We start from the raw sequence: 21,952 nt of genomic DNA on the forward strand, positions 1-21,952 counted from the left end.
GAGTTGAGATTAGATGACCCTGTTGTTTACAACATGTTAAGAATATGAATGTTAGCTATATTTTATATAAACAGCAGGGAGGGTGTCTGAGTTAACACTCAATCACTGACGTCTTCAGTAAAATACGAGGTGGGAGTCAGATAGCACAAGATAGTGGGTCACATTGAACACAGAATTCTATCCAGATTGGCTTGACTCTTTCAGGCACAGAGTGTCCTGAGAGGCGTTGAGGACATTAGTCTGTTCAACTCTGCATGGCCAGTCATGTTAGCTGGAACTGAACGTACAACTTGGACTGCTCGTCAATGCCTCATTGGGTAAATACCCTGCTCTCTCTCTCTCTCATAATAAATATAAGTAGTGTGTGTATGAGCGCATGGATTTGAGTGTGTGCACGACCATGTGCTGAGGTCAGGTTCTGTGTAAGCTATGACAATGATGATCATACATTGGGCTTAACAGAAGGTTGGCAAGGCATCAGAGAGTATGGGGTGGCAGCACAAGACATACTCTCACCTTCAGCACTGAGGAGAGGGCAGTGGGAGCTTCTGTATAAATACAGCCTGGGTGTAAGAGGTAGGATATTGAGTGGGTTAGTTTCAGACCTTTCTAGGAACCTGTCTGTTTCTAAGGCACTGTATGAGAGGAGACGGGAGTTGTGTTACGTTCTCTAAACGAGTGGTATTTCTGGCCTGACACTGATACCGATGCTGCATTATGTCAGAAGTGGAGCCAGTGAAATCAGATCTGGAAATCCTACAGCATTCCAACAACTGTGAGTGTGAAATGATATTTACACAACAAAACAGAGCCCGCAGTTTGAATGGTGAGTGGCAGCTCCAGCGAGGCACATTGTTTGTACCAAGAGAGATTGAGGATAGCGATGAACAGGGAGTGGTCATTCCCTGTATATTCATCAAATGGATGATAATGACCAATTAAAATCTGCAATGGTCAAACAGCTCCAGACACCCACACGTGCACAATCCCCACAGGAACCATTGGAGAGAGGGGCAACGTAGGAAACCTGCACTGATTGTTCTCTTCCCTCCAGCAATGTGGCATTTCAGTCAGTGTTCCAGGCGAGATTGGCTAACTGGGCAGTGATTTTGGGATCCTTCTGTGCTGTTTGGCTGGGTACTCAGCAAGTTCTGTCAGTTCTGGAATGCAGAGAGATGGCCGTGATACTAGAACTCTTTCTTTATTCCTAGGTCCAGTTCGTCGGACACCACATTTAAATCGAGTGAAAGTTTTGGTGTGAGGCAGCCAGCTCGGAACAAGATCAAGCGACACAACAGAGGCCTGGCCACGGTATTCAGGGGGCGCAGCTTCAAGGACGAGAAGTCGGGCAATGAGGAGGGAGGTGACACAGCCACGGACGACCCCACTGAGCTCTCCACCCAGGTCACAGCCCCTGGGGTGCTCAAGATCTTTGGTGGTGAGATCTGCGCAGGTGCCAACTACAAGAGTGTGTTGGCAACGCCATGCTCCAGTGCACAGGAGCTGGTGAAGGAGGCGCTGGAGAGGTTGGTACTTGCTGTTCCTTTCAATACTTGCTTCAGTGTTTCAACACAAGGCAGAGGTTATACAAAATTGCATTGGGCAGGAGAGCAATATAATAGTCAATGAATGAGCTGCATATTTCCCAGACTAACGATTTTCCCTTCCCCATTGACTTAAAAGTCTTGTATTTCTATAACAAAAACAAAAATACCTGGAAAAACTCAGCAGGTCTGGCAGCATCTGCGGAGAGCAGCACAGTTAATGTTTCGAGTCTGAATTTCTATTTCTATAGTGCCTTTCACAACCTTGACATCGCTTAACAGCCAATGGAATACTTTTGCAGTGTAGTCACTGTTGTAATGTACAAAATGCAACAGCCAATTTGTGCACAGCAAGATCACAGCAATGTGATAATGACCAGATATTGTTTTGTTTTTTTGGAATGATGGTTGAAGGATAAACATTGGCTCCAGGACATCAAGATAGAATTCCCCTGCTCTTCAAGACAGTGTATATGGGATGTTTTATGTCTTACCAGAGAGGACAGACAAAGCCTTGGTTTAACATCTCACCAGAAAGTCTGGAACAAGGGGAGTTACTGTTTGACGGTCGAATGTTTTATGAGACTGCCCAAGATTAATTTCAGCCCCCCAAAATAGTGATTCCTGCCAGTGCCGAGTATCCAGTCTGTTCTAGATGGGAGCCACGAAGTAGAGGACAAGTGGGAAATAACAGCAGACAATCCTGCAGAGCCCTGGGAAGCATTGACTCCCAAGCTTCTGGTGGCCGCCATTTTAATTCTCACACTAACATTTCTGACCTCAGCCTGATGCAGTTTCTTGATGAAGTTCAACACCCGTCTTCTGCCTCAGCACTTGACAGCCTCCTGGACTCAACACTGAGTTGAACAATTTCCGACTGCTCGGCCCCCATTTTGTTTCCTTTACTTTGCTGGTGTCAGCTGTAATCTTGTTTTTCCTGTTTGCTTTTGGATGACAGCTATTCCCCATTGTGCTGTTCACACCTCATCCAGATACATCTTTTCTATCTTTACTTGTCCCATTAACACTCCCTTTGGCTCCGCCCCACCAACTTTTTTGTTATTTAATCTCTTCTGCCTTTCACCTTATCACTGGCCTTCCCTTTACTTTCTTTCCCAACCGCCCCCTCCCCCATTTCACCTCCTTAAAACCAGTTACATCTCCAACGTTTCCCAGTTCTGATGAAAAGTCACACGTCTGAAATGTTAACTGTTTCCCTCCCCACAGATGCTGCCAGACTTGCTGAGAATTTCCAACATTTTTTGTTTTTCTCCCTGCACAGACTGCCCCTCACCCAGCAGCCTGCCTGCACAGACTGCCCCTCACCCAGCAGCCTGCCTGCCTGCACAGACTGCCCCTCACCCAGCAGCCTGCCTGCCTGCACTGACTGCCCCTCACCCAGCAGCCTGCCTGCCTGCACTGACTGCCCCTCACCTAGCAGCCTGTCTGCCTGCACAGACTGCCCCTCACCCAGCAGCCTGCCTGCACAGACTGCCCCTCACCCAGCAGCCTGTCTGCACAGACTGCCCCTCACCCAGCAGCCTGCCTGCACAGACTGCCCCTCACCCAGCAGCCTGCCTGCACAGACTGCCCCTCACCCAGCAGCCTGTCTGCCTGCACAGACTGCCCCTCACCCAGCAGCCTGCCTGCCTGCACAGACTGCCCCTCACCCAGCAGCCTGCCTGCACAGACTGCCCCTCACCCAGCAGCCTGCCTGCCTGCACAGACTGCCCCTCACCCAGCAGCCTGTCTGTCTGCACAGACTGCCCCTCACCCAGCAGCCTGCCTGCACAGACTGCCCCTCACCCAGCAGCCTGCCTGCACAGACTGCCCCTCACCCAGCAGCCTGCCTGCACAGACTGCCTCTCACCCAGCAGCCTGCCTGCACAGACTGCCCCTCACCCAGCAGCCTGCCTGCACAGGCTGCCCCTCACCCAGCAGCCTGCCTGCCTGCACAGACTGCCCCTCACCCAGCAGCCTGCCTGCACAGACTGCCCCTCACCCAGCAGCCTGCCTGCACAGACTGCCCCTCACCCAGCAGCCTGTCTGCACAGACTGCCCCTCACCCAGCAGCCCGTCTGCACAGACTGCCCCTCACCCAGCAGCCTGCCTGCACAGACTGCCCCTCACCCAGCAGCCTGCCTGCCTGCACAGACCGCCCCTCACCCAGCAGCCTGTCTGCACAGACTGCCCCTCACCCAGCAGCCTGCCTGCCTGCACAGACTGCCCCTCACCCAGCAGCCTGCCTGCACAGACTGCCCCTCACCCAGCTGCCTGCCTGCCTGCACAGACCGCCCCTCACCCAGCAGCCTGCCTGCACAGACCGCCCCTCACCCAGCAGCCTGTCTGCACAGACTGCCCCTCACCCAGCAGCCTGTCTGCACAGACTGCCCCTCACCCAGCAGCCTGTCTGCACAGACTGCCCCTCACCCAGCAGCCTGCCTGGACAGACTGCCCCTCACCCAGCAGCCTGTCTGCACAGACTGCCCCTCACCCAGCAGCCTGTCTGCACAGACTGCCCCTCACCCAGCAGCCTGCCTGCCTGCACAATGACTAGCACTATGCTCAAGAACTTCATTTCAGTCTATGTAAAGACCAACAATGTCCCTTGGCCCTCACTTCCCGTGGTATATTTTTCTCTCACTGGGCCTCAGGACTCAAAGATTTTGCAGATTTGAGGACAGTCCCATTTGATGGAAACTGCAGCAAAAATGCAAAACTCAGAGATTTTGCATAATTGGAGACAGAGAAAATGAAAATTTCCTGTCAGGATCCTACATGGAGTGGGCTTGGGAAGTCTCAGATTCCTGAAACTTTGGCCCAAGATGGAAGACTGCTCGGCAGTAAACTGGTAAACACACTTTCAGAGAGGTCACATAATGTCAGACTGATGTAATAGTGGGTTTAGCAGAGGCAAATTGACTGAACAGTGTAGATGGAGCTTTACTCTGTATCTAACCCCTTGCTGTACCTGTCCTGGGAGTGTTTGACAGTGTAGAGGGAGATTTACTGTGTATCTAACCCCGTGCTGTACCTGTCCTGGGAGTGTTTGATGGGGACGGTGTGGAGGGAGCTTTACTGTGTATCTAACCCCGTGCTGTACCTGTCCTGGGAGTGTTTGATGGGGACGGTGTGGAGGGAGCTTTACTGTGTATCTAACCCCGTGCTGTACCTGTCCTGGGAGTGTTTGATGGGGACAGTGTAGAGGGAGCTTTACTCTGTATCTAACCCTGTGCTGTACTTGTCCTGGGAGTGTTTGATGGGGACGGTGTGGAGGGAGCTTTACTGTGTATCTAACCCCGTGCTGTACCTGTCCTGGGAGTGTTTGATGGGGACGGTGTGGAGGGAGCTTTACTGTGTATCTAACCCCGTGCTGTACCTGTCCCGGGATGTTTGATGGGGACGGTGTGGAGGGAGCTTTACTGTGTATCTAACCCCGTGCTGTACCTGTCCCAGGATGTTTGATGGGGACGGTGTGGAGGGAGCTTTACTGTGTATCTAACCCCGTGCTGTACCTGTCCCAGGATGTTTGATGGGGACGGTGTGGAGGGAGCTTTACTGTGTATCTAACCCCGTGCTGTACCTGTCCTGGGAGTGTTTGATGGGGACGGTGTGGAGGGGTAATGTGAGTTGATCTGATGGACTGTGCTTGATTTTATCCAGATATTCCCTGGACAAGAACTCTAGCAGTGACTATGTCCTCTGCGATGTGATTGGGCGATCAGATGAGGACCATCAATGGAGGACAGAATGTTTTAGGGTTGTGAGTGACAGTGAGAAGCCTCTTATTCTGCAGTCACTCTGGAAGCCAAAGGAGGGTTTTGCCCGCAGATTTGAGATCCGCAGGAAGGTGGATGTGGAAGAAATCGCGGCAAAAGAGAAAGACACTGTGACAGCAGGTAATGGTCAGAGAGGGACAGACTGGGACAGAGTGACACAGAGAGAGAAAGACACTGTGACAGCAGGTAATGGTCAGAGAGGGACAGACTGGGACAGAGTGACACAGAGAGAGAAAGACACTGTGACAGCAGGTAATGGTCAGAGAGGGACAGACTGGGACAGAGTGACACAGAGAGAGAAAGACACTGTGACAGCAGGTAATGGTCAGAGTGGGACAGACTGGGATAGAGTGAGACAGAGAGAGAAAGACACTGTGACAGCAGGTAATGGTCAGAGAGGGACAGACTGGGATAGAGTGAGACAGAGAGAAAGACACTGTGACAGCAGGTAATGGTCAGAGAGGGACAGACTGGGATAGAGTGGCACAGAGAGAATGAGGGGGATGAGAGACCAAGGGTGTGGGTGGTGGGGGTGGGAGAGTGAAAGGGGGGGAGAGGAGTGGAGAGAATGCAAGAGATGGGGAAGAGGAGAGAATGACAGAGAGGGGTTGGGGGAGACCAGCAGAAAGCAGGGGGGAGGTGGGGGCCGGATAGACCGATGGGGAGAGGTTGGGGCGGCAGAAGAGTGTCAGAGAAGTGGGTAGCGTGACTGACAAGGGGGACAGTGGGGGAGAGACTGACAGAGAGGGTGGGACAGGCTTGTGCTGCATTTTGCTGTGATATTAACAGCCTCAGTTAGTTTGCTTCCTCTCGTTGCCCTCGCAGGGATCAATGCCCAAGCTCGAAGACTGCAAATGAGCCGGGCGCGGGCATCGTCCGCTCTGACAGACGAGGAGATTGAAAGCAGCTTTGCACTCTGGCGGAGTGTCAGTGAGCTCAATCTATCGCTGAAGACCAGAGAATCGAGACATAAGATCAGGAATCCTTGGATGGAAGCTGCAGACACGGAGGAGGACAAGGAGCAGCTGTGTCTCAGTATCGAGAAAGAGGAAACTGAAAGTAGTGACGACAGTTCCACCCAGTATTCCATACACCCCCCCTTTGAATTCCCCTATTTCCTGTTACTCCAGGGTTACAGTTCCAGACAGGTGAGAGCAGATCCACCAGCATTAACTATCGTATTGAAAGGAACTCTCCCTCTCTCTTCAATCGTCTCTTAATATGGGAAAAGGAGAGATTTTACTTACAGAAGAAATGTATTCCTTCCCCCATCCCTCAATCCCACCCTGACCTTCTCCCCATGCTCCTCAATCCCACCCCCACCTCCTGCCCACATCTCCACCTGTCCTCTCTCCGGAAGTTGTCTACCCCTGATCCTATTTCCTATGATCTCATAAATCTGCTCAGCTTGCCTCTGGATCCACCTCCACTGTCAATTCCAGTGATCCAGTTCACAATTTGATTCCTCATCAATGAAATGTTCCCTTTGGCTTATTCATCATTTTTAGTCTGTCCCTTTGGGATTTCAGTTCTCTGCCTGGAGAAGTATTGTCATTTCATTCAGAGGGCCGATGCTTCTCAGGGTCTCGCCTACTTTAACAAACCAGACTTCCTGAACCTCTCCTTGAACTTAAAATGACCACAGCAGGAGTCGGATTAGTGACAGGGAACAGGACCATTAAAAAAAACATTGCATTGATATCATGGATATCACAAGCTCAGTACAAGCCAAATCGTTTCATAGCCAACAAAGTACTTTTGAAGTGTAGTGTAGGAAACTCAGCAGCTAAATTGTGCACAGCAAGCTCCTACAAAGAGTAATGTGTTAATGACCAGTTAATCTGTTCATGTAATGTTGATTGAGGGGTAATTATGAGTCTGATCAGGGCAAATAATTACCCTCATCTCCCGACTAGGCACTTTACAGCCTTCCAGACTTAATATTGAGTTCAACAACTTCAGATCATGAACTCTCTCCTCCATCCCCACCCCCTTTCCGATCCCCCCTTTTCCAATAATTTATAATTTTAAATTTTTTAAATATATATATTTTTCTTTCCCCACCTATTTCCATTATTTTTAAATGTATTTCCATCCATTGTTTTATCTCTACCTTTTAGCCTATTTCGATCCCTTCCCCCACCCCACCCCCACTAGGGCTATCTGTACCTTGCTCATCCTGCTTTCTACCCTTAATGTCACCTATTAGCACATTCCTCAGCTAATATCACCACCATCAACACCTCTTTGTCCTTTTGTCTAGGACACCTTTGGCAATCTCTTCTTTGCCTCCACCTATCACTGGCCCTCTATCCAGCTCTACCTGTCCCACCCCCTTCAACCAGCTTATATTCCACCTCATTTCTATATTTCTTTAGTTCTGATGAAGAGTCATATGGACTCGAAACATTAACTGTGTTCCTCTCTGCAGATGCTGTTCAGACCTGCTGAGTTTTTCCAGCTATTTTTGTTTTTGTTTCAAATAATTTCCCTGCTTTTCTTTGAAATGGTCACCATATGATTTTTTACATCCACATGAGAAGGCAGACAGGGCCACAGCTTAACGTCTCATCTGAAAGACAGCACCTTCAACTGTGCAGCACTTCCTCAGTGCTGACCCTGTGACAGTGCGGCACTCCCTCAGTATTGACTCTCCGACAGTGCAGCACTCCCTCAGTACTGACCCTCTGACAGTGCAGCACTCCCTCAGTACTGACCCTCCCACAGTGCAGCACTCCCTCAGTACTGACCCTCCGACAGTGCAGCACTCCCTCAGTACTGACCCTCCGACAGTGCAGCACTCCCTCAGTACTGACCCTCTGACAGTGCAGCACTCCCTCAGTACTACACTAGAGTGTTGATATATGTTTATGCTAAAGACCTGGGATCTTGCTCTTGTGTTTCCATTATTATTAGTGACTGTACTTCCAAAAAAGAGACTGTCATTGGCTGCAACGTGCGTTGTTGTCTGGTAGTTGTGTAAAGCACTATATATAGGCTAGTTCTTCTCTCTTAGAATCGTAGAATGGTTGCAGCACGGATGAAGACCATTCAGTCTGTCGTGTATGTGCTAGTTTTCTGAAAGAGCAATTCACCTGGTCCTCCTTGCCTGCCTTTTTCCCCATAGCCCTGCAAATTTTTCCTTTTTAGATAATGATCCAATTCCCTTTTGAAAGCCTCAATTGACTCTGCCTCCACCACACTCTGGGGCTGTGCATTCCAGATATTAACCATTCGCTGCATGAAAATGTTTTCCTCATATATTTGCTCTCTCGCCCGCGCTCGCTCTCATGCATACTCTCTCCCTTGTGCTCTTCCCACTTCTTTTGTGTTCTCTCTTGCTTGCCTGCCCCTTCGTTTGCTCACCCTCTCACATGATCCTTGTGTTTGATTCCAGGATTTTGTTATATATGTGCTGAATGGAACCAGCCACATGTTTGGCCACTACTTGGAGGAGTCGAGAGAGGAGGAGGAGGAGAAACAAAAGGTGGACATCCTGCTGTCAGCACCAGATATCTCTCCAAGACATTGCTATGTGCGCCGGCAGGAGGTGAGCTCCAGTGGGGACAGTGGCGACGGTGGTGAGCTTGTGACGCTGGTGAAGCCTGCAAAAGGAGCGATTGTCACCCACAATGGCCACCCGCTCAACAAAGAGATCCAGCTGCACCCAGGTGACCTGCTGGGCATGGGTGCCTACTACCTCTTCATGTACAAGGACCCCACCCTCAGCAACCCCCCACATGGCCAAAAACCTGCCTGGTTCCCATCCCCAGTCCTGTGTCTCAGCCCAGATGGAGAGCTGAAGTGTAAGATGTGTGGCTGCACCATCCAGGAGAGGCAGCAGGACACCATTCCTTGGATAAGGAAAACAATTCCCAGACTAAAAGACTCGCAAGGCAGAGAATTTGTCTTCACGTACAATCTAGTGCAGGAAGATGAACTTCTGAACAGGATCATCGACAGGCCAGACGAGAACAGCATAGACTTCAAATTGACACCAGCCTTTCTGCTCAGTCTCTGCATCCAGCACTCAGCAACCTCCTTCCAACCGTCAGACTTCCGCAAGCTGCTGCTGAGGATAGCAAGTCAGATCCAAACAGTCATGTGGGTCAGTGTACACCATTTCTTTCTGTTTCAAAAATATACCCCACACCCCTCACTATAACACCCTGATATACCCCACACCCCTCACTGTAACACTCTGATATACCCCACACCCCTCACTGTAACACTCTGATATATCCCACACCCCTCACTGTAACACCCTGATATACCCCACACCCCTCACTGTAACACTCTGATATACCCCACACCCCTCACTGTAACACTTTGATATACCCCACACCCCTCACTGTAACACTCTGATATATCCCACACCCCTCACTGTAACACTCTGATATATCCCACACCCCTCACTGTAACACTGATATATCCCACACCCCTCACTGTAACACTCTGATATATCCCACACCCCTCACTGTAACACTCTGATATACCCCGCACCCCTCACTGTAACACTCTGATATACCCCACACCCCTCACTGTAACGCTCTGATATATCCCACAGCCCTCACTGTAACGCTCTGATATATCCCACACCCCTCACTGAAACACTCTGATATACCCCGCACCCCTCACTGTAACACTCTGATATATCCCACACCCCTCACTGTAACACTCTGACATATCCCACACCCCTCACTGTAACACTCTGATATACCCCACACCCCTCACAGTAACACACTGATATATCCCACACCCCTCACTGTAACACTCTGATATATCCCACACCCCTCACTGTAACACTCTGACATATCCCACACCCCTCACTGTAACACTCTGATATACCCCGCATCCCTCACTGTAACACTCTGATATATCCCACACCCCTCACTGTAACACTCTGATATACCCCGCACCCCTCACTGTAACACTCTGATATATCCCACACCCCTCACTGTAACACTCTGATATACCCCACACCCCTCACTGTAACACTCTGATATATCCCACACCCCTCACTGTAACACTCTGATATACCCCGCACCCCTCACTGTAACACTCTGATATACCCCACACCCCTCACTGTAACACTCTGATATAACCCGTGTATTGAGGGAGATGGTTTGCGCTATTTCTGTGGAATTTTGGACTCATGATCATGTGGATTAGTTTCTGTGAGAGTTCAGGGAGAGCTTAACAAAATTGTTCTTTCCTCCTTAGGTGAAAACAAAGGAGCTTGCAGCGAAGCAGAGAGAACAGTAAGTTCATGGCTGAACCCCGTCTGTGTCTAAGAGACTAAGTGAATGTGTTGACTGGAGCAGTAATTACTCTCCCTTAGTATTGACCCTCGGTCAGTGCAGCGCTTCCTCAGTACTGACCCTCGGTCAGTGCGGCACTCCCTCAGCACCCATCCCCCCGACGGTGCAGCACCTCCCTCAGTACTGCACTGGGAGTGTCAAACTGGACCCTTCACCCATGGCTCAGCGGGTAGCACTCCTGCCTCTAGGTTAAACATTATACGTTCATTTTTCCCTTTAGAGACATGAACCCAGAATCTCGGCTGACATACTCCATCCGGTTCTTAGGGAGATTTTTTAAAATGAGACACTATAGCCACATGGGAGAGCAGATTGATTTAAACAACTCCAGGACGCTATCTGAAGGAGAGTCTTGCTTAATTTCTAACCTTCAACAAACACCTCTAAAGCAGATTGTCTGATCATTATCAGTGCTCTAATTTTAGCTTGTTGTGCATCCCCAATTATAATCGCTTCACCATTAGTGGCCGCACCTTCAGTGGCCTAGGGCCCAAGCACTGGAATTCCCTCCCTAAACCTCTCCGACTCTCCACCTCGCGTTCTTCCTTTAAAATGCTCCTTAAAACCAACCTCTTTGACTAAGCTCTTGGTCTTCAGGACCCTATGTGGCTCTGTGTCAAACTTTTTGTAAGGCTCCTGTGAAGCACCTTGAGATATTTCATTATATCAAATGTGCTATATAAATATAAGTTGTTGTTGTTGCTCTTTGTGAAGTTTGCTGGTACAAACCGGCTGTCATGTTTCATGTATCACAACAGTTCCTACACTTGCTGACTACTTCATTAACTTAAAGCACTTTGGTGGTGAAAGGTGCTATGGAAATGCAAGTTCTGTCCTTCTTGAGCAATGGGCCGGAGTGAACCCAGAGGTGGAAGTGACCAATTACGTCAAGCTGACACATGGATACTGTCAGACACTTGTCAGCACTACAACCAATCACATTGTAGCTTCTTCCACATGTGACCAGGGGGCAGTGGTGTCTGGATGTTCTTGTGATGATGTGTTTGACAGAACCTTGAACACTGACAGGTGCATTCCCTTCAGCACATGACCTGTAACCTTGTGAGCAGAGACTGATGGTATGTGAGAGATTCAGAGCTCGGGAGTACTTCCAACATCTCAGCACTGTCTGAGAGGACAGTAGAAGCATATTCAATAATAATAAAGATAAGAACTGGATAGATTCTTGAAAAGGAAAAACATGCTATGTTATGGGCAGAGAGCAGTGAAATGGTACTAATTGGGATTAATTGGATAACACTACCAAAAAGCCAGCACAGGCACAATGGGCTGAGTGGCTTCCTCATGCTGCATCATTCCATGGCTCGACTTCTCTCCCCACTCTGCATGAAGTGTAATTTCCTTGTTTTGCCTCTCATTTGTCTATGTTGCACTCTGACTGATCTCATTCATTTGGTGCTTCCTATGACAGTGTCAATGCGGACAGTGAGGAAGCCCCTGTCATCAAAATGAGTGAGCTGATCCCAGGTTTGCAGCCTCTCATCTACTGGATGTCCAATTCCATTGAGCTGCTACACTTCATCCAACAGGAGGTTCCCAAACTGCTAATATGGGAGCAGCACATGGATCAGTATGGTGAGTGTTCACACAGAATTATGTACACAGATCACACGCACACAGAGGGTCACATAACATGCATGTGCACAAGTCCATTTATACACATGCACACAGGGTCACACGCGTGCACACAGTGTCTCTCAAACATGCACACAGTTTCACACACACGCATGGGTCATGTATGTAAGCGATCATGTGCATTGAGCTGCTCACATGTATACCTTTTGATTTGTGGTGATGTTGGAGGAGGTAGCAGTAAATCCCAGTGCTGCCCTATGTCACCCGTTTCTCAGTGAGAAAGATACAGGGCATAAGGTTTGCTAAAGATTTATGAATTACATGCAAAAATGACTCCCCCGCCCCATCTCCCCGTCCCCCAACTGAGGTTGAAGAAACTGCAGCTAGTCTGATGACCCAACTCCCCAGGCTCCCAGAGTGAATGTTGCACTTTTGGAGCTAGAGGAAAGCCGACTGTACTCGAGGTATATGGGAGCCACCAGCTGCCATCAGGTACAGGCACTAGATTTGTTCAAACTGTCTGGCGATGAGTTGTTGTTTCTTTGTGTGTAACTGTGTTCATGCCCAGGGTGACAGTCCATGTTAGACGGTTGTTATTGGACTGGGTGAATGGGCAGATTGTTGGATCAGTGAAGGTGTTAGAAGTGATTTGCCTGCAGCACAAACACTTGACCTGCCTGGAATTTCAGTTTAACATAAAATCTTAAGAGAATCTTCTAACGGTCAGAGCCGAGAACAGTGACACTGCAGGGAGCAAGGCAGCTGACTATCCACCCACCTCATTTAAACAGGCGGCCTCATTAGGAAGAGAGAGAGAGAGACAACCTGATCGCCAGTGGAGGCTCCCCGGAATAATACCAGGGCTTAGTGGGTTCATCGATGAGGATAGGGTTGCACAGACTAGGCTTGTAGAAAATTAAGGAGTGATCTAATAGAGGTGGTAAGGGTTACATAGGATGGAAATATGATGGATATATGATCTAATAGAGGTGTTTAGGGTTACATAGGATGGATATATGACACAAAACAAGCCATTTGGCCAAACCAGTCCATGCTCCACCCGAGCTGCCGCCCGTCTTTCTACAATCTAAACCCCAGGGAGACGGCCGGCGGCTCCGGCCCCGGGGAGACGGCCGGCGGCTCCGGCCCCGGGGAGACGGCCGGCGGCTCCGGCCCCGGCCCCGGGGAGACAGCCGGAGGCTCTATGCAATTATCTTGTTGGCGGGACTGTGGCCGCTGATTTTTCTAATCATGTCGAAGCACTTGGTCTCAGGCCACCTGCCCCGGGGATATTGGTGGGATGGGCACACGGTGGGGGGGGGATATTGGTGGGATGGGCACACGGGGGGATATTGGTGGGATGGGCACACGGGGGGGGATATTGGTGGGATGGGCACACGGGGGGATATTGGTGGGATGGGCACACGGGGGGGGATATTGGTGGGATGGGCACACGGGGGGGTGGATATTGGTGGGATGGGCACACGGGGGGGGATATTGGTGGGATGGGCACACGGGGGGGGATATTGGTGGGATGGGCACACGGTGGGGGGATATTGGTGGGATGGGCACACGGGGAGGGATATTGGTGGGATGGGCACACGGGGGGATATTGGTGGGATGGGCACACGGGGGGGGGATATTGTTGGGATGGGCACACGGGGGGACGGGGGGGATATTGGTGGGATGGGCACACGGGGGGATATTGGTGGGATGGGCACACGCGGGGGGATATTGGTGGGATGGGCACACGGGGGGGGATATTGGTGGGATGGGCACACGGGGGGGGATATTGGTGGGATGGGCACACGGGGGGGTGGATATTGGTGGGATGGGCACACGGGGGGGGATATTGGTGGGATGGGCACACGGTGGGGGGATATTGGTGGGATGGGCACACGGGGAGGGATATTGGTGGGATGGGCACACGGGGGGATATTGGTGGGATGGGCACACGGGGGGGGGATATTGTTGGGATGGGCACACGGGGGGACGGGGGGGATATTGGTGGGATGGGCACACGGGGGGATATTGGTGGGATGGGCACACGGGGGGGGATATTGGTGGGATGGGCACACGGGGGGGGATATTGGTGGGATGGGCACACGGGGAGGGATATTGGTGGGATGGGCACACGGGGGGGATATTGGTGGGATGGGCACACGGGGAGGGATATTGGTGGGATGGGCACACGGCGGGGGGATATTGGTGGGATGGGCACACGGTGGGGGGGGGGTGGCCCTTAAAAAACCTAAGAGGGCTTCACAATGGGATTTATTGAAACTTCCATGTGCTAATGATATCTCATGTGAAAGAATGGTGATTTATATCACTGCCTGAGGAATTACTAACTGACCACAACAACCCCAGCAAGAAGAGAAGGAAAGCTTTAACAAAACAATGTAAACCATCCTCATATTCCTGTCACCTTCAAAGGGCCATTATCTTCATCAGGAACACCACACAAATTACACACACACACACACGCGCACTCACGCGCGCGCGCGCGCACACACACACACATATACACACATACACACACACACATATACACACACATCCACACACACACACACACACACACATACACACCCACCCACACACACATACACACCCACCCACACACACACACACACATATACACACACACATATACACACACACACATACACACACACATACACACCCACCCACACACACACACACACATACACACACACACACATACACACACACATACACACACACATACACACACACACACACACACACACACACACACGCGCACACACACACACACACATACACAAACCCTTACGCACTACGCATTGTACAAATACACACAGCATACAGATATGTACTAACACACACACTCAGTTTTGATGGGATTGACCTGTTCGATCATGTTATTGGAAGGAGGCCTACACTGAATTGAAAATGTTTGATGTTTACATTTGACCCCTGACCTCCTCTTTCTGCTATCTCCACAGGTTGCCATAATGATCAGTTCTCATCCACCAAGGCAGCCAGTGAAGAGGCTATGACAGTGCTGGAGGAGGTCATCATGTTCACCTTTCAGCAGTCAGTCTATTACCTCACCAAGGTCAGTGTCTTCCCTTCTAACAGTCCAATCCTGCCTTGAGTTGGTGCCCCAGGTCCCCATCCTGTCCAACACAGCTGGTGTGCTGGATCAAGGAGGGGGGCACCTAATGCATCAGCATTCGCAGAGATGAGAGAAACTGGATCCCATTTCATTACAACAGAGAAGCTTTCTGATACAGGCATTCACAATCACGACAGATTTTGATAAATTAAGCTGTGACTCAGTGGGTAAGATTCTACCATCTGAGTCAGAAAGCTGTGGGTTCACTCCAGAGACTTGAGCACAAAATCCAGGCTGGCATTTGCAGTGCAGTACTGAGGGAGCGCTGCACTGTCAGAGGTGCTGTCTTTTGGATGGGATGTTAAACTGAGGATCCGTCTGCCCTTTCAGTTGAAAGTAAAAGGTCCTGTGGCCACTATTAAAAGCCAAGGAGTTCTCTCCAGTGTCCTGGTCGCAATATTTATCCCACAAGTAACGTGATTAAAACAGTTCCTCGTCTATGTTGGTGTGAACCGAGAACAGGGAGTGTGTGTGTGTGTTAATATAGTCATCGAGTACAAGAGCAAGGAGGTTATGTTGAACATGTATATGACACTAATTCGGTCTCAGCTGGAGTATTACGTCCAGTTCTGGGTACCACACTTTAGGAAGGATTTGAAGAGAGTGCAAAAAAGATTCATGAGAATGGTTCCAGGAATGAGGAACTTGAATTATGAAAATAGCTTGGAGAAGTTAGGACTGTTTTTCTTGGAGAAGAGAAGGTTCAGAGGAGATTTGACAGAGGTATTCAAAATCATGAGGGGTCTGGACAGAGTAGAAAGGGAGAAACTGTTCCCAATCATGGAAAGATCAAGAATGAGAGGGCAGAGATTTAAAGTAATTTGTAAAAGAAGCAAAAGCAATGTGAGAACATTTTTTTTCACACAGTGAGTGGTTCGGGTCTGGAATGTAATGCCTGAGAGTGTGGTGGAGGCAGATTCAATCGAAGCATTCAAAATGGAATTAGACTGTTATCTGAAAAGGAAGAATGTGCAGGGTTACGGGGAGAGGGTGGGGAATGGCACTAGGTGAATTGCTCATTCGGAGAGCTGGTGCAGACACAATGGGCCGAATGGCCTCCTTCTGTACTGTAACAATTCTATGATTTGGAATAATTGTGAGTGTACAAGTGAGTAATTATGTGAGTAATTGTGTGGTTAATTGTGTGCGCATGTGCTTGGGTGTGAGTACGAGAGTGTGAGTAATTGCATGTGCGCGCATAAGTGTGAGTAATTGTGTGGTTAATTGTGTGTACTTGTGCACGTTTATGAGTAATTGTGAGGGTACACGAGTGTAAGTAATTGTGGCATACATATAAGTGTGAGTAATTGTGTGTGTGGGTGGGTGTGGGGTCTGGTCTCCCTGCCTCTGACTAGGCTCCTCTGAGTGTTGTGCTTAGAGGAGCTCAGGGTCACTAATGAGAAAGGAGCTGTGCACTGAAGCACAGAAGAATGCAGAGGTGTGGGGGGTGGGGGTGGGGGAGGAGCAGCCAGGGGAGATCACGGGAATTAGAGGATTATAATGGACAGGGCTGAACCAGTTTGGAGACTGGCACTGAAAGCAAGTCCTTACACTCTGTGGGAATCTGTGCTGTTAAATGAACTGAGGGCAGTGGGTGTTTCTGTCCCAGCACTATAATCTAACACAGAGATATCCTATTGACGTAAACAGTAAGGGATGCGTGTGCACTGTTTGGCTGGTCGATGGGGTCTACTCTGCATTTTTGTCGTGTTATAAGAAACCTGAGCAGTTCTGTATGTGGTTTGTAGCGAATAGACTGAGCTTTACTGTCCTAACCACAGAACTGTACTGACAAGGCTGGTTCTGTCAGTGCTCTGCTGTCTTTCTGGCTCCTGTCAAAAAGCTTTCCTTGTGTAGCATTCCATCCCACTCCATTCAGCACCCAGGGATACTGGACTTTTAAATATAAAGAAAGGCATAAAATTTTAAGCATCTACTCTGTCCAGATACACAGTGACACCAATCAGAAATGGCTGAATTTAACAGCCTCCCTGGATGGTTACTAGCCACTGTTGATGTGATTTTTAAGCTGATTGTTTATTCCTGTGTTGTTTCTTCAATTTCATAATATTTTCCAATGAAGCAAAACCTGTGATTACATTCCAACCTTTCTGCTGGAAAAGCTCACTGATTTCAGTCAAAAGCAAAATACCACCGATGCTGGAAATCGGAAATAAAAACAGAAAATGCTGGAAAAACTCAGCAGGTCTGACAGCGTCTGTGGAGAGAGAAACAGAGTTGATGTTCCGAGTCCCGTATGACCCTTCTTCAGCTTTGGAGGAGCCCACTGTAGATTTACCAGAATGATACCTGGATTCCAGGGATTAAATCACGAGAGTACACATTGGTTGTATTCCCTGGAATTTAGAAGGTTAAGGGTGATTTGTTGAAGTTTTCAAGATATTTAGAGTAGATAGAAACTATTTCTGCTGGTTTGGGAGTCGAGGATTAGGGGGCAGAGTCTAAAAATTAGAGCCAGACCTTTCAGGACTGAGATTAGGAAACATTTCTACCAATCTTTTTGTGCAGAAGTTTGGAACCCTCTTCCACAAGTGGCAATTGATTAATTGTTAATTTTAAATAATACTGTGGATTTTTGTTAACCAAACTTATTAAGGGATATGATGCGAAGGTGGGTTTGTGGGGTTAGGTCACAGATCGGCCATGACCTCATTGAATGGTGGCACAGGCTGGGGGGCTAAATGGCTCCTCTTGTTCCTGTATCTTGTGTTCATAGAATCATAGGGCTGAATGGCCTCCTTCTGTGCTCTATGTGCTTGTGCTAGCTCTTTGAAAGAGCTATCCAATTGGTCCCAATCTCCTGCTCTTTCCCCAGAGGCCTGCAAATGTTTTCCGCTTCAACATTTATCCAACTCCCTTTTGAAACTTACTATTGAATCTCTTCCTCTGTCCTTTCAGGCTGCACATTCCCAATTGTAACAATTCACTGCCTAAAAAATGTTTTGTCATGTAACCTCTGGACCTTTAGCTAATCACATTCGATCTGTGTCCCTCTGGTTACTGAGCCTCCTCCCACTAGAAACAGTTTCTCTTTATTTACTCTATCCAAATCATTCCTGATTTTGAACATCTTTGTTAAATCTCCTGTTAATCTTCTCTGCTCTAAGTAGAACAGCCCCAGCTTCTCATGTCCCTCCAAATAACGGAAATCTTTCATCTCTGCTACATTGTAGTAAATCTCCTCTGTGCCCTTTCCAGATTTTCTCTGCTAACACCGTGTGGAATCAAGTGTCCTGATTGAACTTTCCTCTTCCCCTTTGCTTCCCTCCCCACCCCCACACCCCTCTCCTGAAGGGGGTGACTATCACTGGGTTACCAGCCCAGGTTCCAGCTACTCTAAGGTGTCTTATCCAAACAGCTATTACTTATGTGCAAATAAATAGCTGGCATATTCAATGGTGGGAGGACATCAGAGCCAAACCAGATCCCACTGCCACTCAGAAGGGGTCTGTAGAGAGTGCGACATGGACTAGTATAGCTATATGTACTACATATAACATTCTCAGCCTCTCCTGACCAGGCTACATAATGATTCAGCATATGAAAATGTCATGCTGATGTAGTAGAAGGGGCACAACTTAGGTTGGGGCTCAGGGCACATTGTGAGCAAATATGGCTGGAGTTTTATTCTGTATCTAACCCCGTACTGTACCTGCCCTGGGAGTGTTTGATGGGGACAGTGTAGAGGGAGCTTTACTCTGTATCTAACCCCTGTCTTGGGAGTGTTTGATGGGACACTGCATGATAAATTAAGATTGTCCCATTTTCCATGACATATTCTTCTCTGTGATTAGCACAGAAATTAATATTGTAAAATTAACCAGCCTTTTGTGTTTACCATTGTTCCTGTTTAGACCCTGTACACTGTCCTGCCTAGAATGTTGGACAGCAACCCCTTTGCAGCCGAGTCAACGCAGCTCAGTATCCCACAAGGAGTTAAGGACATCTTGGACATCTTCCAGGGAACATTGAGCCTGTTAAATCGGTATCGAGTTCATTCCGAGATTGCTTCTCAGCTCTTCGCTTATCTCTTCTTCTTCACCAATGCATCCCTCTTCAATGCTCTCATGGAACGAGGTGAGTGTGGCTGAGTATCTCAGGGGCTCTAACCAAAGTTGAAATGCTTCTATTCCAGTCTGTAACTCACTTCCGGGTATCTGTTATTCTATAAATAAACCCCCCGAACCCCTTGATTAGATTCCAGTCTGTAACTCACTCCCGGGTATCTGTTATTCTATAAATAAACCACCCTGAAGCCCTCGATTAGATTCCAGTCTGTAACTCACCCCCAGGTATCTGTTATTCTATATATAAACCCCCTGAACCCCTCGATTAGGTTCCAGTCTGTAACTCACCCCCAGGTATCTGTTATTCTATATATAAACCCCCTGAACCCCTCGATTAGATTCCAGTCTGTAACTCACTCCCAGGTATCTGTTATTCTATATATAAACCACCCCGAACCCCTCGATTAGATTCCAGTCTGTAACTCACTCCTGGGTATCTGTTATTCTATATATAAACCACCCCGAACCCCTCGATTAGATTCCAGTCTGTAACTCACTCCTGGGTATCTGTTATTCTATATATAAACTACCCCGAACCCCTCGATTAGATTCCAGGCTGAATTGCGATTGCAATATGCAGCAATGATAATCTTGTGTTCTGGGTTGGACAGTTCCCCTAACCTTGCCCTGTGGGCAGGATCGCCCTTGGTTTTGTGGGTAGGCCCTCCCCTCACTCTGTGTTGCTGTGCCTTCTAGGATCGGGAGGAGGTTTCTACCAGTGGACGAAGGGAGTGCAGATTCGTGCCAATCTGGATCTGCTTCTTGACTGGATTCAGAGCATTGGGCTTGGAGAGCAGGCTGCTGAACTCTTCCTCAAGTTATCCACAGCTGTCAACCTGCTTGCCACACCAAAGGAGACTCTCCTCCAGGTAAGCAGCAACCTTGGCGTTGAATTAACCCTTTGTGTAATGTGAAACCCAGGCGGGAGCTGAGTCTGGGAGTTGTGTTGTTAAAAGTCTAACAATTAGAGTAGGATTTAGAGATCTGAAATCCTGGGAAAGGTTAATTTCATTGAAGAGATCCAGACCAATTCTGAGTATTTCAACTTGCTGTTTGCTTCGTGGAGTCAGTTTTTTTTTACCTTCCCTTCCGATTTCTGACCTCCTTTCTTGAATTACACAGAATTTTTAACAAGAAAACAGGCCGTCTAGCCAATTGACTTGGTGCTGCTGCGTACCCTCCATGTGAGCAGTATCCTAACCCTTTGCACCCAATTCTGTTCCTCACTCCTTTCTCCTCCTTTACTGTCAACCACGTATCTAAGCAGTTCTTGAATGTTGTCAAAGTCTCTGCTTCAATCACCAACTCTGGGCGCCAATTCTACAGCCTCACAACATTCTGTGTAAAAGAACTTCACCTGCTCTTTGTGTTGCATTTAATCTTATATCAATGTCCCCTTGTTCTAGACTTCTCAATGTCTGAAATGGTTTGTCACTATCTGGCATAATATTGGAAGATGTCTGCCAAATTACCATTTAATCTTGTGACAAATGCAGTCCTGATTTTTGAGTCTTTCTTTGTATTTGTATTTCCTCATACCAGACAGCATCCTGGTGAACATGTGCTGTCTGTCTCATCAACATCCTTCCTGTAGTATACAGCCCAAAGCTGCAATTGTGGTTTAATGATTGCAATATAGAAATTCACTGTTGCATCCTGACTATTAATCCTACACCTCTTGCTTGCAGTTTCTAATGACCTTATTCAGCTGAAATGCTGTTTTTAATATCTTGTGAACTGTCTCAAATCTCTCTGTTCTTCAACATCACCCAGCCATTCTCCTATTCAAAGTGTAATTATTATTTTTCTTCTTAGCAGGATGTTCCATCTCACATTCACTAATGTTAAATTCCATCTGCCACTATTCTGCCCATTCACCAACTTCTCCATATCCCCTTGCAGCTCCTTTTGGTCATCAGACTTGTTCACCATATTCCCCATTTTAGTATTGTCAGCAAATTAAAGAATCCAACCCACACCACTGATGTTGAACAAGCTGTAATTATCCAGGTTAACTTGGACTCCCTTTCTCCACTCCCCCGACACATCCATTCTCTGTGGGGGCTTGCAGGATAATTGCGAGGACTTTGCTGATTTGCTGCCTGATGCCGGAGTGAGTTAGAGCATATGCAGCTGGGCAGGTCCTCAGTCACTGATGGATTCCTCACCCCTGTCTAGATAGGGTCCCTGGTCTAACTGATCTCAGAGGAATGAACAAATCCAGCCTGCTGGAAAATTCCTGAGTTAATCAGGAGGGAGTAGAATGTAGACTATTGTAGAGATCCTGCTTCACTGAGCGTCTGCTGGCCAATAAAACCTCCCATCTGCCACTCTCCTCCTCTGCAATTCCCTCTAACGACTTCTGGCTTGATATTTTGTATCTCACTATTGTTTCTCATAATGAATTCTTTCTCTGGGACAACAATGCTTGTTTGGTGACGTCCCTGGCTCGGTATCTCTT

General features: G+C 48.4%; 1 protein-coding gene across 1 annotated transcript in view; it reads left to right on the forward strand.

The window, feature by feature from the left end:
* Positions 1-21,952, forward strand: part of LOC144667632 (ras-interacting protein 1-like) — a 104,781-nt gene that overhangs the window by 18,373 nt on the left and 64,456 nt on the right. The window contains exons 2-10 of the mRNA XM_078529107.1: positions 1,212-1,526; positions 5,208-5,443; positions 6,149-6,471; positions 8,721-9,431; positions 10,547-10,584; positions 12,077-12,240; positions 15,231-15,343; positions 19,279-19,501; positions 20,188-20,360. Of these exons, the coding sequence (XP_078385233.1) occupies positions 1,212-1,526; positions 5,208-5,443; positions 6,149-6,471; positions 8,721-9,431; positions 10,547-10,584; positions 12,077-12,240; positions 15,231-15,343; positions 19,279-19,501; positions 20,188-20,360 (2,296 nt within the window). The remainder of the gene's footprint in view (positions 1-1,211; positions 1,527-5,207; positions 5,444-6,148; positions 6,472-8,720; positions 9,432-10,546; positions 10,585-12,076; positions 12,241-15,230; positions 15,344-19,278; positions 19,502-20,187; positions 20,361-21,952) is intronic.

The sequence above is a fragment of the Cetorhinus maximus genome, chromosome 24 (assembly GCF_964194155.1).
Source record: "Cetorhinus maximus chromosome 24, sCetMax3.hap1.1, whole genome shotgun sequence".
In the NCBI taxonomy this organism is placed as follows: Eukaryota; Metazoa; Chordata; class Chondrichthyes; order Lamniformes; family Cetorhinidae; genus Cetorhinus; species Cetorhinus maximus.